The 19,126-nt window shown below is 48.6% G+C and overlaps 1 protein-coding gene across 3 annotated transcripts in view; it reads right to left on the bottom strand.

Moving 5' to 3' along the window:
- ASTN2 (astrotactin 2) overlaps positions 1-19,126 on the bottom strand; it is a 1,032,871-nt gene that overhangs the window by 275,223 nt on the left and 738,522 nt on the right. For all 3 annotated transcript variants that reach the window (XM_042242803.2, XM_027964073.3, XM_060410801.1), the window contains one exon: positions 2,868-2,992. In XM_042242803.2, the coding sequence (XP_042098737.1) occupies positions 2,868-2,992 (125 nt within the window). The remainder of the gene's footprint in view (positions 1-2,867; positions 2,993-19,126) is intronic.

Raw genomic sequence — 19,126 nt, 5'->3', positions numbered from 1 at the left:
ATGCTAGTCACATCAGCAGTTATTATTTCTGTTGTTACATATCCTCGGCAAATGGCAGGCACATTTTCCATCCTTTTCTCTTGTCCCCTGGTGCGGAGGCACTTAAAGAGGTATTTGATACCAAGATTAAAATGAGAATCTCATTGGAACAAATGATTTCTTCCTGGACATTCCTGCGGTATTAAAGTTGTCCATTACTGTCAACTTCTTCTTCTTCTTCTTTTTTTTTTTTCCTCCCTAGCCTTTTCAGAAATAATGTAATTTTTTAGAGGCTTTCATTTTAAAGTAAAATATTCATGATCCCCAAAGATAAGTCCACTGGAGCGAGGTTGTTTTGTTAGAAATATGTCCTCTCTGTTGGTCTGCTCTGCCTGCCCTGCCCTTTCTTTGCAGACACTGGGGAGAGAAGGGGAGAGGGTAGGGGAGGAGGAAAGGCCCGTGTTTCGGCTCAGGGTGAAGGGACCAGTCTGCATGGGGAGACTAGACAGCAGCCCCAGGCAGCCTCCGCCCCACCTATTATTATTTTTTTCTAAATGTTTAATCTTGTTTCATCTAATTATTATTATCTCTTTGGCCGTGCCTCAGCACACGGGATCTTAGTTCCCCTACAGGGATTACCCCCTGGCCCCTTGCAGTGGAAGTGCCGAGTCCTAACTGCTGGACCACCAGGAAAGTCCCTGCCCCATCTGTGATTGCCCGTCCTCATTCAGAGCAGACGTGGAGGGGGTATTGGCAACCAGGGCCATCCCCAAGAGAACAAGGCAGACATTTCAAGGCAGGTTGTTGATGCAGCTTATGTACTTGGTGCTTTAGTGTCCAAAGGGCTTCCCTGGTGGCTTAGATGGTAAAGAATCTGCCTGCAGTGAGGGAGACCTGGGTTTGATCCCTGGGTTGGGAAGATCCCCTGGAGCAGGGCATGGCAACCCACTCCAGTATTCTTGCCTGGAGAATCCCCCATGGACAGAAGAGCCTGGCGGGCTATAGTCCATGGGGTTGCGATGAGTCGGACAAGCCTGCGCGACTAAGCACCATAGTGTCCAAAAGGAAAAAACAAAACACAAAAGCAACAACAACATCAAATAAACAAAAACAAAAGTCCCCAAACCTCCTACCTCTTTTGATTATCAAAACATTTACAAGACCAACTTCTCTGCCCTCATGCCCTCCCTAAACCTCCCCTGTAAGTGATCATCATTCCATCCTACACTTTCCCCACTCCTGGCCCACACTGGATTCCACCTGGAATATAAGCGCTTTCAGTGAAATGCCAGTTTCTTGAGGTCAAGGCCATGGTCTGTATTATTCCTACTCCTGCACAGCCTGGTAAATAGAGGCTCCAATACTCCAAAACAGACCCTGATATATCGCAGACTCTCAATAAATATCTGTTTACTAACTCGCCCTCTTGCCTCTCATTCCTGACCACAAACCATCCTTGGTCTTACTCGACTACTGACCCCCTTCTTACCTGATCCTGTCCTAGACTACCACCCAAGGATTAGGAGTGACATGAAGCCCTGGGATGGGGAGGGGTGTTTTTTCTGATGAACAACAAAAACAAAAATTAACTCTTAAAATGTAACAGTTCCTTTATTAAGGAACCCCGAATCAAAACAAATAACCCTGAGAGTCTGTACCACTAGTGCAGAACCACAACGTTCTGTATCACACAGGCAGCCAGGGCCCTTACAGCCTGGAAAAGTCCCCCAAAAAAGGGCAAGAGAGGAACTGGGGAGCAGATGAGCAGGAGCAGAGGGCAGCCTGCAGTGGGGCAGAAAATAGAGGCTTCAGGAGAGCCTGCCAAAGAGTGTTTCCCTGTAGGGGAGACACAGGTTGTGGGTGGCAGCGGTTGCAGGGAACAGCGGAGGGGAGTGAAAAAGGGCAGAGGACCTGGAGCCACAGCTGGTTCCGGTTCTGGCAGATCTGCTGTGTGACCTTGAGCTGCTTCCTTCACCTGTCTGAGCCTGGATTCCTCATCTACAAAATGAGAAAAATAATACCCACCCTACAGGATGGCTCAGTGCCCAGAAAACAAGCTGCATGACTGATATGCTTTAAGTGAAAGAGACTCCTGGTTGGAGTTGGGGTGGGGAAGCTCCCCTTATTCTATTTTAAATGACTTAAACATGAACTGCGTGTTTCTAGATTCCATACATACGTGTTAATACATAGTATCTGGTTTTCTCTTTCTGGCATTCTTTGCTCTGTATAATAGGATTTAGGTTCATCCATCTCATTAGACACGACTCCAGTGTGTTCCCTGGTATGGCTAAGAGAGGTGGGAAACGGTGGGTGGTAGGAGGGAGGTTCAAGAGGGAGGGGACATACATATACCTAAGGCTAATTCATGCTGATGTGTGGCCGAAACCAAAGCAATATTGTAAAGCATCTTTCCATTAAAAATAAATAAATTTTAAAAAAATGAACTGCATGATCTCACTTCCTTGTGGTATCTAAAACCTTTGAACTCATAAAAGCTGAGAGTAGGATGGTTGGTGGGGGTAGGGTGATGAGCAGAGGCCAGCCAAAGGGTCCAGAGGTTCAGTTCTGGGGGTGGGTGTGCTTGCTGATCCCACGTGCAGCCTGGTGACTGTGGTTAATAACACTGTGCTGCCTACTGAAGTTTGCCGAGAGGGTGAATCCAGCCTTGGCTCAGAGTCTGGAGTCTCAGGGAAGCCCCTGGTTCTTCACTGCCCCTAAGAGCCCTAGAAATGGCAGGTCCCTTTTACATCCCATCCCTCGCTAGCACAGTGGCTTGGCAGGGCCCATTCTTGACGTGCTGAGCAGCTGATCCTGGAGACCAGCGTGTGGTCAGGGGGAAGGCCGGGGTGGGCAGAGGGCAGGAATCCAGTATCTGTGTGTCTTACCAGTGAGCAGCTGGAGGTCCGGGAGGGGCTCGGAGAGGACCCCCCGGCACTGCTCCTCCACCGGCAGCGGGATCACCAGCAGCCCGTCGGCCAGCTGCGGGAAGTCCTTGATGAAGTTGTTCTCCCTGTGGAGAGGAGAGAGAGACTGCCAGGTCGAGGAAGCAGAGGCTGGGGGCTGGGGGTGTAGGGGGGTGGGTGGGCAGGGCGAGGGGGCTGTGAGGCAGGAGGGCAGGAAGCTCCAAGTCAGAGGAGAGACTGGTGAGTTGGGGGCCGGGTGACAGGCTTACTGGGATGGAGGCCTCTGGCTCCCTGAATCCCAGCTCCGAGAACAGAGTGCTAATGACAGCTTCTAGAATCCAGCAGGCTGCGGCTTGAATCCCAGCCCACCACTCACTAGCTGCACAATCTTGAGAGCAAGCTGCTGGTCCACTCGGAACCTCAGTCTCCTTGTCTATAAAAGTGAGATCTCAGGGTAGTTTGAAACATTTAATGCGATAAAGCTGCCAGCTGCTCAGGACACAGTCTGATGTTCTATACGCTGTATATTTGGCTGTGAAACGTCTCCTTACATAAGCAGTGACGACAGTGAGCCAGCATGAGAGGGGACTGAGGACAGCGTGGAGTGCTTGAGACTGGGCTGGAGAGAATGGCTGTCTGCATGCTCAAGTGAAAGGATCCTAAGATATCTTTCAGACTGGACGTCTCCTTTCAGAGATGGGCGAACCGAAACCTGGAGAAGGGACGGGGAACTGTCATGGACAAAGAACGGCTCAGATGCCAGACCGGATCTCCCCACTCCTAGGCCAGCGCTCTCTCTGTCCCAGCTTCTTCAGGTGCCTCTGTCCCTTCACTGCACGACCACCCCAGCAAACAGCAGACAGACCTCAGGGTGACCTCAGGGCACTGAACCCTGAGCAAAGGTAGCCTTAAGGTGTGGGGAACGGGGTGACTGTGCGTTGCAGGGAGACGGGCTTCAATCTTCTAGACAATAGGTGTGCTTGAAGTTGGAACAGCCTGTCACTGAGAGGTGGTGAGCTTGCTTTAGCTGGGGGCATGCAAGGGAAACTTGACAGACACTTGTCATGGACAGTGTCCAGGGCATCTCCATATTCAAACCTGACTTCTGAGGTCCCTTTTTATTCATAAATCCTCAGAGTTAGAGACATTGACCACAATCTGGAGAGGAGGAGCGGGGAAGGCGAAGAACAAAGGGAGGGAATGTTTATCGCTTCATTTTGCCACCTGGAATGGACAGCCTTGAAATGAAAATCAGAGAGAGGCAAGCAAAAATCCGTGAGGCCAAAGCAATGCCTTTGAAGCCTGGATCTCGGGCAGTTCAAAAGGACACGTGCAAGCGTTGTGTGGCTTGGGTCACCTTCCTGTCTGTGCTCCACGTCCCCAGGCACTCCACCCCAGGCACCTGTGAAACGTGTCCTCTACTCATTCATTTAGAGAACACGTTCTCAGTGTCTGACCCTTGAGCAGGCCGGGCTCCAGGGGCGGACACGGTATCCCCGCCTTCAACACCACCAGCATCTTTGTCATCATCGTCTCTGACAATTAGTGACTAAACTTCTATACTTTGCTAGGACCTGGCTAAGCACTTCACATCCATTTAATCATTTAATCTTTGCAACGACCCACAAGGCAGTCATCATTATCTTCATTTTACACAAAAGAAAAAAAATGAGGTTCAGAGTTAAGAGGTAGTGAAGCTGGGGTTAGAACCAGGTCTGTCTGACCACATAGCTGGGGGTAAGCGGCTGGGCCTGGGACGGTCGACTGGGCCTGTGTGCGTGATGCTGAGTTTCTGGGTCCAAACTGGTGCATGTAAACACACTATTCTGTGCATCATGCGTGTGTCCATGTTCATCTACATGTGTGCCTGTGATCATGGATTCTGCCCAGGTGTTGGTGGCTGGCCTTTGATTCGTCTGCACACTTGGATATGTGGAACAGCCCCGGGAATATAAAGAGAGCCTGCCAGGGGCCACGGAAGTGCCCCAAAGTAGCATGCAACCCCCACGAGGGTCTAAGGAACAAAGCTTCCTCCTGTGCCCCTCATGCGGTGGCCTCTGGTTTATGGAGCTTCCCTTGGAGACATAATGAGGTGGAGGGTGTCCCCCTGCCCCAGTCGTTCAGCAAACACATGCTGAGTGGAGCCCTGAGCCAAGCATTCAATGACCCAGAGAGAGCCTGGATTCTCCCCCGGCCCTTGAGATCGTCCCAGCCCCGTGTGGGGAGACAATACACCAGCCACGCAGAACAGGCAGTGGGGCTGGTTACTGGGGATTCCGGAGGGCTGGAGGCTTCCGCACGAGACCCAAGGTCTCCTCCTTCCCCACGAGACCCAAACGCTTGTTTCACGAGGGCACAGGGGAGACGTTTCTGAAGACACATCCTGCTCTGTCCACACTGCATCATCGCTGGGTAATCTGGAGCAAAGCACTCAAACCTCAGTTTTCTCATCTGTAAATTAGGTACCCTGAGCTCTTCATTCTGCCTTAAGGAAATCACAGTAATAAGGATGATGGCAATAGCTGTTGTCTGAGCACCTCCTAGGCACCAGGCAATGTTCCATGTACTTTACATGAGCTCTCACCCAACCACGTGAATTAGGTGCCATCAAACCAGCACCCCCCCCACCCCGCCCCCAAGTTCAGAGGTGGAAAAGCTGAAGCACAAAGCAGTTATGTAACTGCTTAAAACCACAGCTGGGAAGCGGGAGATCTCAGGTGGTCTGACCCCAGAACCCACACTCTACGTTACTGTACAGGGGCGGGGCACTGAAGATGCTGACCAGAACAGTCTCAGGCTCTCAAAGCTGGAAGAGCCGTAGCACCCCGGGGTGTGCTGAGCCCAGACAGGCTGACGCTGAATGAAGGGGTCTGCTACTCGTTGCAACTTACACACCAGTGCTCAGGTGCGGACCCTCATCCAACACCATGAGATGGGCATGATCACACCTCCCCCACGCCCCGGCCCTGCCCCATACAGGCTCTGAGATGTGAACTGACTTCCCTGGACTTACACGTTGAGTACATTTGGAAAGAGGGCTCTGAAGGCAAGCTTATTACTTTTCACTTTACCTTCTAGCATCACCACTCCGGCTTTGATTTTCTAATTGCAGAGGAGGGGGACAGTGACCCCCTCACCAGCCCTACGTTCCTTTCCTCCAAGCCTTCTGCCTTCTCTTTAAGCCAAGTTTGACTCTGTGGGCAAATGTGACCTCGGTAAGCGGCAGCACAGTGGCCAGCCTCGGGACGGCAGGGGGCCGGCTCATACTCTGCTGCTTGGAGGAAAGTGGTCTTCCTGAGCTTCCAGGCCATAGGAAGGGTCTCGAGGAAAAGCATGGGAAAAAGGGAGACCGTGGAAAGTTGGGAATTCTCAAGCTAGTGCAAAGAGCAGGGAGAAGGGGGTGGGGACGGATCAGGGAGTGAAAAGGTAGCAACAGCAAAGACCAAGGACCTAGGGTGGTCCCTCCCGACGGCACCCCTTCGCGTCTGCCTGGGCGATGGCCACAAGTACTGCATGGCCTCTGCCAGCAGAGGGCGCCCGGGGCCTTCGCATCAGTCAGCTCTCCCCGGAGGCAAAACAGGACATGCAAGCAATGGAGCTGGGGACGCTCCCCTGGGCTGGGGACCTCACACAGCCCAGAGGGCAGCTTCAGAATCCACCCACCTGGGGAAGGTGACGGGGAGGACAGCAGGGTGCTTGCCTAAACTCAGTTGGCTTGAAAACAAATGCAGATTCTCAGACTTGGGCATGGGGGGGTGAATGTGTAGTCGAAGCTACCAGGCAAGTACGGAATCCTAGTAACAGGAAGATAGGAAGCAGAGTGAGTGCCGTCTGTGTATTGATCCTATTTGCTGACCATCAGCCGTGTGCTGGGCAGTGTGCTGAGACACACGTGAGCGCGAGCGTCATTTTAGCCGTATGAGAATTCTGTAACTACTACTATTACTCCGGTTTTGCGCATGAAGAAATGGATACTCAGAGAGGTTTAGGAACTTGTCCACCTGAGGTCCACCATCAGGAAGTGACGATGGGGCTCCTAGCTTAGCATCTGGTACTCAGGAAGCACACACTCGAGGGATCAGTCCAGACCACGCGCTCTTGACCCAGAGTACCCTGAGAGCAGGGCAGAGACACGTGTACTTCCGAGCCCAGGGATGCAGTCGTGCGTGTGTGTCTGCACAAATGTGTGTGCCTCAAAGAGCAACAGGGGCACTGTTTCTTTGTACAAACCGCTCCCCCCAAATATCCATGAAAATAGTTCCATCTCAACTGATATTAGATGGAAGCAATTCATCAGATGTTTAAAACAGCACATCCTGGGCCCCTGGGTCTGAGGAGAACTCTGGGAGTGGGAGGTCTCTTTGATTCCACAAACTTGTATTGGGGTTCCCCCGTCTTACAGAGACCATGTGAAAAGGCCTCCCCCATCTGGCCCCTGCCTCTTCCTTCTGCTTTATTTCATGAAGCACAGCCGTCTGCCCACCACTAGGCTGCACCGACGGGCCTGCTGTTCCTCTTGTGGGGCATACTCACTTCCTGCAAAGGGTCCACTCCGGATTTGCCTTCTCTCGGGAAAACTCTTGTCCCGCCCCCACCCGCGAACCAGGCCAACCCCTGCTTGTCACTCGGACCCCACATTAATCCTCTGCCCTGGAGACACCTTCCCTGGGTCACTTCCCCTGTTACATCCTCTTATAAAATTGCTCTTTACTCACAGACTTAGAAAATGATCTTAGGGTTGCTGGGGGAAAGGGATAGTTAGGGACTGTGGGAAGGTCATGTATACAGTTATGTTTAAAATGGATAACCAACAAGACGATTGTATAGGACCTGGAACTCTGCTCAGTGTTATGTGCCAGCCTGGATGGGAGGGGGACTTGGGGGAGAATGGGTGCATGTACATATATAAATATATATACACTGAGTCCCTTTGCTATCCACCTGGAACTATCACAACATTGTTAATACGAGACAAAATGTTTTTGGTGTTAAAAAAATGCTAAAAACTAAAAAAACTAATCTGATGACTATAAAAAAAAAATTAAGCTAATTATGAAGCTTGGAAAAAGAAAAAAGAATCTTGCTCTTTTCTTCCATGAAGAGTTTGATGGTTCCTATCCCAGAGGTATGCATGGGGACCTGGCTGGATACCTGCTCTTCCCACTAAACTGTGGGCTCCACGCGGGAGCCATTTCCTGGTGCCTCTCCAGGGCCAGGGGCTTCCCTAGCGATTCAGTAGTAAGGAATCTGCCTGCTAAGCAGGAGACGTGGGCTCGATTCTTGGGTCCAGAAGATCCCCTGAAGAACGAACTTTCATCTGATGAGCTTCGGTAACTTCATCTGCAAATCAGGAGTGATGAGCTCAACTTCAAGGGGTGAGGAGGATTCACATCGAGTTGTTGTTGTGTTTTTTTGGCCATTCCACTTGGCTTGCTGGATCTTAATTCCCTGACCAGGGATTGAATGTGTTTTTTTGGCCATTCCACTTGGCTTGCTGGATCTTAATTCCCTGACCAGGGATTGAACCTGGGCCCTCGGCAGTGAAAGCTCAGATTCCCAACTACTGGACCACCAGGGAGCTCTCCCTCAGTGATCTTTAATGCCAGTCCCTCTTCCTGAATCCCACACCAGATTCTGGATTTCTCTGAGAGCCTCTGAGAGCCCAGCACAGTGCCTGCTCACAGCCTAAGCTCCCCCAAGCATCTGCTCAACTGTGTGCCGAGGGGGAGGTGGCCTCTTCAGTCCCCCTGCCACCAGCACACCGCCTCCGAGTCACACAAACCTGGGCAGCACACCCCCAGAGCACGCGCCTCCTGTAGCTTTCCTGTCACCAGCCTCGCTCCATGCTGAGGGGAATGCCAAGCGAGGGCAGCTGGGCTCCTTGGCCACCCTCCCCCAGCCCACACAAGGTTTCGCTTCTTGCCCGTCCCCATCTAAGAATACGCATAAGCATTTTGGATATATTAATACACAGCGACCAGCATGCAAGAGCTGATCACCCCTCAGTTCTGGGGAAATTAGCATTTAAATTGAGGTATTTCAGGGAAGTAAATCACCCCAGAGCCAGCCAGCACTGTCTGCAGCCTTTTCTTATGGAGGGAAGACAAGGAATCTTGGCTTGCATGCTGCTGAGTTCACAGGGAGGGGCCACTCTCCCTGGTTCTCCGAGGCTGTCCATAGCCGCCCAAAAAGGGTGCCCCCAAACTCCCAACACTCACGAGGGCATCTCCCCTTGTTTAAACCGGGACCTATAACTTACCTCCAGCTAAGCTGAGTCTTTTTGCCAAGGGAGATGACTTTGGCTGAGATGTGGTTTCTTCTGGGATCAAGGAGTTGGGAGGCCTGTCCTCCTTGTGGCTTGATCACTGCCTGGTTGGGTGGTTGAGGAAAGCTCCTCCCTACCTCTGGAACTGGGAGGGGTGGGAGACCAGTGCCAAATATTTGTTTCTCTGAACCTCAGACTGAGAGGTATTGGACTAGATTTTGTAGCCATCCTGTTGCCAGAATCGTCGGGTCTCATGTTGATTAAACTGATGCTCACACTTGTTCACGCCCATCCCAAGTTCTGCCCTTGTGGGAGACAGAAACTCTTCTCATGTGATTTGCTTCTTATTAGGAGTCTTCAGGCAAGTGTTCTGTTCTAGTGTTCCAACCCGAGTCATTCTTTCGTTCAACTTTTCATTCATTCAACATATTTGCACTATTATGTTCCCGGTATTGGGAAAACAAAGAAAAAACAGACGTCCTCCATCCTCAAGGTGCTCACAGTCTAGTATGAGACACGTGTACAAATGCTTCCTACATACGTGTGTGTGTGTGTGTGCAAGGTGAATGGTAGTGTTGAAAATGTTAAAAATGAAGACTTTTTCCTTCCCTATAAACCATATTGGTCTATGGCAGCCCACCTGCTAAATCAAAGACATCCGCTCCTTCGACAGAAGAGCAGATGCCTTCTAGAAAAGAAAGAGAGTCATCCCTCAGCTTTGGGCTAGACCTCAAAGCTGACTTTGTAGTGTCTTGAGCTAGACAACAGTTTTGAAAGCCGGCTTGTGCTGGGAGTGAAGGTCCTTTCTATATCAAAGGCAGGCCTGGCTGACCCAGATCATAATATCTCATTTTAACATGCAGTTGGTACAGGCTATGACCTCAGGGGAGTTCCCAGAGGACAGAGAAAGGAAGGTGAAAACCCTTTTTTGACCACAAGCGTGGGGAGGAATTGCCTAGGAGAGAAGACCAAGGCCAAGAGGCCAAGAGTTCAGGCTTGAGAGTCACTGACCCTATTTCTGGGCTTTTGGGGAATCCACCCCGCTCCTTACCACAGCCTTGTAGGTGGTTCCAACAAATGTTTAAATGCCAACAAGAGTTTGGGGAAAAACCCACGGTAATGGGGGTGAGCAGCAGCAACAGGGCTTGCTCCCCTAGATCTGAATATAGTCTTGGGGGGGGTTGTGAGCCCCCCAAGAGGGAGGTCCCATGGCTAGCAGTAGGTGGGCAAGAGACCAGGAGAAGTCAGCTCCCCACCCCCAAAGCCTTGTACCCACAGGGCAGAGGGAGTAAGACAAGGCTTTCTGGCACAGCCCCCCTCCTCCAGTGGAAGCAAGACGGGGAAGGGAATCTGAGATTAGAACAGGGGTCCCACAGAGAGCGGGGACTTCATGACCTTGGACTTGGCAGTGGATTCCGACATGTAGCCCCTCTCTAAAGAAACACCTAAGACCATCCACGCATCACCATGGATGCCAGCGCAAGGGCTGAGAGCCAGGCTCAAACAGGAAACCATCACTTGGTGAATGGCAGCAAGGCTCAGACCACAGCTGTGCCAATGTCATTCTCCCACCACCTCCTGTCTGTACCTTGAGGCCAAGTGGAAGTTGGGGAGATTGCCTGGCAAGGGAAAGACAGGGCTGGCTGGTGCGGTGTTCTACTCTGAACAGACTAGACAGTTACCTTAAAGAGTATGTTCTGTATCCTTAATTGGCAAGTTGACTCTTTTTTCTTTTTTTGCTATCAGTGGAAACAAAGCTTGAGGGAAAGATTATGTCAACTGTAGAAAATAAAGACGACTACAGTGCTCTGTATAACTGAGTTGCATTGGGGAAAAAAAATGTTTGAACTCTTAACTAGTTAAAGACATGGGTACAGGTTAAAATGTGAGGGTTTAAGATTCATAGAGGAGGTTCAGAAAACCAGGGAGGGAGCTCTTAACTCAGAGAGGGAGGCCAGGAAGGCTTCCTGACAGAGGTGAGTCTTGACCGATTGGGAGGGGTTATCCAGGGAGAGAGTGAGGAAGGGCGGTGGTCGTGGAGTCCGGGCACAAGTAATAGCATTGCCAAGCCCACAGCTGTGTGGGTGCGTGGGTGCACATGCGGTACGTGATGCTGAAGAATGTGGTTATTCTGAGGGCAAGGAGACCCACTGTAGGTTTTAAGTGAGAGAGTGATGCCATCCAGCTGGAGCTTTAGAATGACTGCTGGGATGCAGGGTGGAGGATGGGCTGGGAAAGGAACAAGGCTGGGGCAAGGGAGAGCCAGTTTGAGTTTTGCAGCAATCCAGCCAAGACGTGATAGAGGAGCTGGATGGCAGAATACAGGGAAGAGGACAGGTCTGAGGGAGCCTCAGGAGGTAGAACCTGCTGGTTGCCATCATCGCTGCACGTGGTGGGGGGTGGAAGAAGAGTAATGGGACAAGCTGGGCAGCACGGCCACAGATGGCCGTGCTCTGCCTGCCTGTCTCCATCCCAAGCCTGGTAGGTCTTGGCTGCAGGATCTACGTGGCAGATCCCCCTCTCATTGCGGAGCCTGGTGGAGACGCAGCATACACCAGCTGTCTGTTCTGGTTTCGGACACCATCCACTCTCCTGGGACCCATCACTGCAGTCTGTTAACTGAGCCCTCAGTATCCAGCCTTATCCCTCCAATGTGTTTCCCATCCCATGGCCAGAAGGACTGCTAATGTCAGTCCTAACTCCAGGATGCCACTGGCTCCAGGCATTGGTGTCCTGTTGCTGTTACGACGAATCACTGCAACTCTCGTGGCTTAAAACGACATCAACTTACTGTCTTATAGTTCTGTGAGTCAGCTGTCTGACAGGGGTTTCCAGGCTAAAATCGAGGTGTCAGCCAGTTGCACGCACACTTTCTGAAGGTTCTAGATGAGGATCCATCTCTTTGCCTTTTCCAGCTTTTTGAGAACACCCTCATTCCTTGGCTCCATCTTCAAAGCTCGTCAAGACAAGTCAAGTCCTTCTGGCATCACAAGACTCTGGGCTCCTCTCTGACCTCTGTCTTCCACTTTAAGGACCCTTGAGATTACACTGGGCCCACCTGGATTGCATGGGAGAATCCCTTTCCTTCAAGATCAACTGTTAGCAACGTTTTTTCTATTTGCACCTTAATCTCCCTGTTCCATGTAAGATAATTTATTCTAGGGATTAAAACATGGACAGCCCTGGGGCCATTTTTCTGCCTGCCACACTCCAGTTCTGTGTCCCCCCCAAGGAGGATGTCTCTCTGTTCATCTGGGGGATCAATGCCCCTTCCCTGAGGTTCCACAGCTCCCTTCCTTCCCCTATCCTATCACTGTCACACTGGACTTCTGATCCTGGTCACTTGCTGTCTCTCTTACTGGACCAAGAACACTGCAGGGCAAGAACCACATCTGTTTTATTCACTTCTGTGTATCCAGCCTTGACACAGTGGCTGAAGCACAAATTAGGGGGCTTAATAAGCACGTGTTCCGTGCATGAATGCATGCCTCCTAGTTGAATGGAATGGGAGTAGGGTGCGGGAGGAATGCTTTCAGCTGTAGTCCTGCGATCCCCCTCCTGTGAGGCCTGGATCATTGTCTCAGCCATCTCTTCCAAATTCATATGCTGAAACCTAACCCCAGCGTTATGGTATTTGCAGGTGGGGCCTCTGGGAAGGCGGAGCCCTGATGAATGGAATGTGCGTCCTTATAAAAGAGGCCTCAGAGAACTCCTTGTCCCTTCTGCCATGTGAGGACATGGGGAGAAAGTGCCATCTGTAAGCCAGAAAGTGAGGTTTCACCAGGCACTGAATCTGCCAGTGCCTCGAGCTTGGACACCCCAACCTCCAGAATGGTGAGAAATACGTGTCTGCTGTTTAGGCCACCCAGCCTATAGTATTTTGTTATAGCAGCCTGAACAAACTAGAACACTTTTCACTAATCTTGCAACTTAAGTACCATTACCTCAATGAAACAAGTGAGGACGCTGGGGTGCAGAGAAGTGAGGTCATTTTCCTAGGGCCACGCAAAATTAAATCAGGAACGTCTCCTCACCTCCCCCCACCACCCTCCTCCCTGACCACGCTCACACCTGTCTTTCTCACTCCCGCTCCACCCTCCGTCACATACAGGTGTGTATTCACACACAAGGGTTTTCCTGGAGGCTCAGCGGTTAAGATGCAGGTTTGATCCCTGGATTGGAAAGATCCCCTGTTAAAGGAAATGGCAAACTCCAGTATTCTTGCCTGGGAAATCCCATGGACAGAGAAGGCTGGCAGGCTACAGCCTGTAGGGTCACAGGAGAGTCAGACACAGCTTAGCGACTAAATAACAATGATAGTTCACACACGCGCGTACACACACACACACACACACACACACACACACACACACACACAATGTGAAGCCTGGGTTCACACTGCCTAAGTCTTCCCTCTTTAAATGCAAAACCACTTCCGCCAGTGGCACCAAACTCACTTTAGCATTCCAGGCATGGATGCTGCTAACTCCTGCCCTAGTAATTGCGATCCCTGAAATTGAAAGAAATTGCAGGCTAGAGAAACATTATCTTCTCCTCAGTCGCTTCGCCCTCCATCTCCTCGCCTGTGTTGTCAGCACGGGACTCCTCGTGCTGTCCTAACACGGGGAACAAGCCAAGCTGCTGTCGCCGGGGCCTCTGCAGCATCTTCCCGAACGGTCCCTCCAGTTCTCCAGAAAAGGAATCAAAGTCCTGAGAGCTGGGCATCACATTTCAGGGCTGGGGGTGGGGGACGTTTGACATCACTAGGTCCAACCTCTGCATCTTTCCAAGCAAGTGCTACCATTATCTCTGTTCTTCAGATGCTACGAGTGAGATCTGAAGAGGGAAACTGGCCTTACCCCAGACCACACAGGGAAGCAGATGCAGCCAAAGGGGACCCCAGCCTGCCCCCGCCTCCTCACAAAGAGGTGCAGGGTCTGGTGCAGAACGCCCTGGCCCGAGGAAACAGCTGCCCGGATGACGGGAGGGGCACCACTTAGCCTAGCTCTCTCATCTCTCTCTCCAGCCCCTGGGCTGCAGGTTCCAGGGTCTCTTCCTCTCTCCTGGCGGGGGGCGGGGGGTGGGTCTAGCTGCTAATTTTATCACAGTCAAGGTCAGAAGCCAATATCCCTGTACCTTTAAAAATATTTCTATGAGCAAAATATTGAATTCTAGTTATACATGCATGCTGAAGTATTTGGGGAGAAATGCACTAATGTCTGAAATTTACTTTGAATTACATCAAAAAATAAGAAGGATCGATGGGTAGACAGAAGGATAAATATGTAGTAAAACAATGTATAAAAATGTTAATGACTGAATTTAATGGTAGCATTAAATATGGTAGCATTTAATATGAGCATTTGCTGTAAAATTCTCTCTATTGATGTGTTAAAATTTTTATAAAATTGTTGAAAAAGTAAAAAAGAGAGAGAGATTTCAAGTGCAATAGGATCTTTATATTCTGGTGTTTAGGGCCCCTGCACCCCACACCGTTATTCATGTCTGTCTCAAGGGTCTAGCAGAACAGCAGACACAGAACAGGGACACGAAAGCACTTGCTAAATGACTCCAAGGGCTGAGGCAACTGAGTCTCCCTAAATCCTAGTGAGTGTTCTCACTGTTGCTCATGCCGGCTCAGGCCTGCCCGGGATGAGACCAGTTCTATGAAGCTACGCCATGAACTTGCTGTGTGGCAAGTCACTTCCCATCTCTGAGGGCCTTTTCAGCCCTGAGGTCATTTCCTCAACTAACACAGATGTCTCTGAACAGCTCCAGCCTGAAGGGCTAAGAGGAAATTCCCAAGAGGAATCCTGATCCTGTGGACACTGTAGGTTTTCTGAAACAGTCTTTGCAGCCAGACACACCTGAATTTGTATCTGGGTTCCACCCCCAGTTCCTTGTGTGGCTCTGGTTGAACAGAACGCTGAATTTTTTCTGGGCCACTGTTTGCTTATCAGAAAAATGGGAATATCATTTTTATAAGCCAAAAGGAAATCAATCTGGATATTCACTGGAAGGACTGATGCTGAAGCTGAAGTTCCAATACTTAGGCCACCTGATGTGAAGAACTGACTCACTGGGAAAAACCCTGATGCTGGGAAAGATTGAAAGCAGGAGGAGAAGGGGACGACAGAGGGTGAGATGGTTGGGTGGCAACATCCAAGTTTGCTCCTGGAGCAAACTCCGGGAGATGGTGAAGGACAGGGAAGCCTGGCATGCTGCAGCGCGTGGGGACACAAAGAGTCGGACATGACCTAGTGACTGAACAACAGCAACTGTTCACCTATCAGAAAAAAAGGGAACAAGGTGGTTCAGATGGTAAAGAATCTGCCTGTGATGCAGGAGACCTGGGCTCGATTCCTGGGTTTTGAAGATTCCCTGGAGGAGGAGATGGCTATCCATTCCAATATTCTTGCCTGGAGAATTCCATGGACAGAGGAGCCTGGTGGGCTACAATCCATGGGGTCACAAAGAGTCGGACACGACTGAGCAACTAAAACTTTCATTTCACTTTTGCCTCACATACTTGCTGCAAAGATTAAGAAAGTCCATAATATGAACAGCTCAGCAGAAGGTCAGAGACGAGCAAGCTCTCAGTAAATGGCAGGCACTGCTGCTCCAGCACAGTCTATAACACTCTTAAAAAGCCGTGATTACGAATAAGAAAGATGCAGATTTTAGAGCTGAAATAGACCTCAAATTCTTTTCTTTTACTCCTTTCCACCCAGCATACACAGCTTGTCCAAGTCACATGATAGAGCTATAATAAGAACGCAGGGCAGGTGGTCACTAATTGGGGACTTTTCTCTTTGTACATGGAATTTTTTGTTTTTCTGGTTGTTGATTCTTTTGTGACCACATACCCTACTCTTGGCTTCTAGGAGAGTTATTCATGCTCCAGGCAATGCCCCAGCCCCGTGTGTTGACTTCTCTTCCTACCTCAGCATACACTGAAATTGTTGTGAGGTGTCTATTTCTACCACATTCAGAGACTATATCTTCTCTCTCCTTCTCCAGCTTCAAGCAAAGCTTTAGGTATATAGAAGAATCTCAAAAACTGTGAAATTGGACCTCCAGTAGGTTGGACTCCAAATTAAAAGAGTAAAAAGATGCTTCAATGCTAATTATTAGAGAAATGAAAATCAAGTTACCATAAGGTATTGATACTGTTGCCATTCTGATTGGTCAAAATGACCAACATAAAAATGTCTGCAGACAATAAACGTGAGAAAGAGTGTAGAGAAAAGGGAACCCTCCTACAGTGTTGGTGGAAATGTAAATTGGTAGAGCCACTATGGAGAACGGTACGGAGGTTCCTTAAAAAACTAAAAATAGAGCTATAATATGATCTAGCAGTCTCACTCGTGGGCATATATATGAAGAAAACCACAATTCGAAAGATACATGGGCCCCAATATTCACTGCAGTACTGCTTACAATAGCCAAGACATGAAAGCAATCTAAATGTCCATTTAAAAATGAATGGATAAAAAAGATGTAATACATATATACAATGGAATATTACTCAGCCATAAAGAGAGTGAAATCATGCCTTTGTAGCCATATGAACAGACTTAGAGATTATCTTCCCTGGCAGCTCATCTGGTAAGGAATTCACCTGCAATGCAGGAGACTCCGGCTCAATTTCTGGGTAGGGAAGATCCCCTGGAGAAGGGATAGGCTACCTAGTCCAGTATTCTTGGACCTCCCTGTTGGCTTATATGGTAAAGAATCCACCTGCAATGTGGGAGAACTGGGTTCTGTCCCTGGGTTGGGAAAATCTCCTGGAGAAGGGAATGGCAACCCACTCCAGTGTTCTTGCCTGGAGAATTCCATGGACAAAGGAGCCTGGCGGGCTGCAGTCCACGGGGTCGCCAAGTCAGACACGACTGAGCGACTAAGCACAGCACAGAGATGGTGGTTCTAAGTGAAGCAAGTCAGAGAAAAGACAAACGGCTGTGCTATCAGTTATATGCGGAGTCTACGCAAATGATACAAATGAACTTATTGATAAACCAGAAACAGACTCACAAACATAGGAAACAAACTTACCAAAGAGGAAAGGTGGGAAGGGGGATAAATCAGGAGGCTGGGATTAGCATATACACACTGCTATATATAAAACTGGTTATCAGTAAGGACCTACTTTATAGCACAGGGAACTCCACTCAGTAATACTCTACTCAGTATTAATCTGAAAAAGAATAAATATATGTGTGTGTGTATATATATAAATATAACGGAATCACTTTGCTGTACACCCGAAACTAATACAACTTTGGCAATCAACTATCCTCTAATATAAAATAACTTTTTAAAAAAGAAGATGCTTCAAAACTCTAACTTAAAGCAAAAGATAGGAAAAAAATCAGAGGCACATTTGAACTGACCACACAGCATCAATGCACTCATCATAACATCATTTCTGGTAGTAGTTAGAAAGGGAAAACTATTTTTTTTTTTAATCCAAGCCATGAGGTACCCTTTGGAATCTGAACATGTGACCTCAGAATAGCTGGTTCTGAAGTGAATTTGTGGCTGGGGTCACATCTTTGAAAGTTTCTGCTTCCCTTTTCTTTCCCAATCCCCCTAGGGTATCTTAGAAGTCTTCCCATACAGCCGTCTCTAATGAGCTTTGCAAAATGAGAAAACTACTACTGTAGAAGAAAAATCTAACAGCGACTGCTTTCTTGTTTGCTCTCTCTCCTCTTTCTCATTCCCTTTTTTTTATTAGTCATTAGTAATGGAGGGAAAAACACCCAAAGGCAGTAGAGAGGCAGCAACATGTGCTCGTACTTCCTGCAACACTGAGCTAATGAGGAGTTCTAACCATCTTTCACGTTCCTTCATTTTCAACTCCCAACACATCTGACATCAGTTGCAGCCAAATCCAGAACCCAGCCAGTGTGGACATTAGCTAGTCTACACGATAACCAAGGCAAAGTGCACACTGTTATAGGACAGTCGGAAGTGGCATCTAAGTGCTCCCTAAAAACCAACGGATGTCAAAATTTTAAAGGGACCCAGGAAAACAAAAATCTAGTTAATGAGCACACTTTTTGGCCTTTTCAAAATCTGACATCAAACTGTAATTCAATTCAGTTTCGAAGACCCTGGATCTACCTTTCAGCCTTGTTAATTACTGATCACATTGTCATATGCAATCACATGGTTATGCTGAGCCTCGGGTTTCCCTGCAACAACTGTACCTACATGCATTGAGGATGGATCTTAAACTCCATCTCTTAATAGGTATGTGATCCTGGGAAAGTTATTTCATTTCAGGAGCCTCAGTTACCTCACTTGTAAAATGCAGATCATGATAGTATCAGCTTTGATAGACTCAATTACAAAGATCAAAGGCATAAACAGCTGGGTATATGTTTAACTGAGTGGCAGTTACTATGATTATCATTTATTTCCTAGTAAGAAGGACCACATTTAAGTCTTGTTTTCCCTGTCTTTTACAATTGTAAATAAACTGCCACACTTTATTAAATTTCAATCTCCTCATTTGTAGTGGGGACTAAGTAACAGTACTGGTGATTCTAAGTTGTGGGATTAAATGCATGGTTATGGCGCACCATAGGATGCACACGGTTCCCCATGCTATGCACTCTTAACAATCATTATTATTAGTAGGAGTGTAATTTGTTGCTTTTAATAATATACAGTAGAAAGTCCAAAAGAATCAAAAGCAGCAACAAAACATTCCTAGAACTAACGAACGTTATGCCAGAGTTACAGGATATAAAGTTAATCTACAAAAATACAATTATTTCCAATATGCCAGCAATGAACATTTGGAATTTGAAATTAAAAACACAATGCCATTTACACTGGCACCAAAAAATGAAATGCTTAGGTATAAATTAACAAGATATGTATAAGATCTATATGAGGAAACTATAAAACACTGATGAAAGAAATTAAAGATCTAAATAAACGGAAAGATATTTATGTTCATGTTAGT

The sequence above is a fragment of the Ovis aries genome, chromosome 2, assembly GCF_016772045.2.
Source record: "Ovis aries strain OAR_USU_Benz2616 breed Rambouillet chromosome 2, ARS-UI_Ramb_v3.0, whole genome shotgun sequence".
NCBI lineage: Eukaryota > Metazoa > Chordata > Mammalia > Artiodactyla > Bovidae > Ovis > Ovis aries.
Note: the sequence above shows the minus strand (reverse complement) of the source record. Positions and strands in the feature narration are given on the sequence as shown.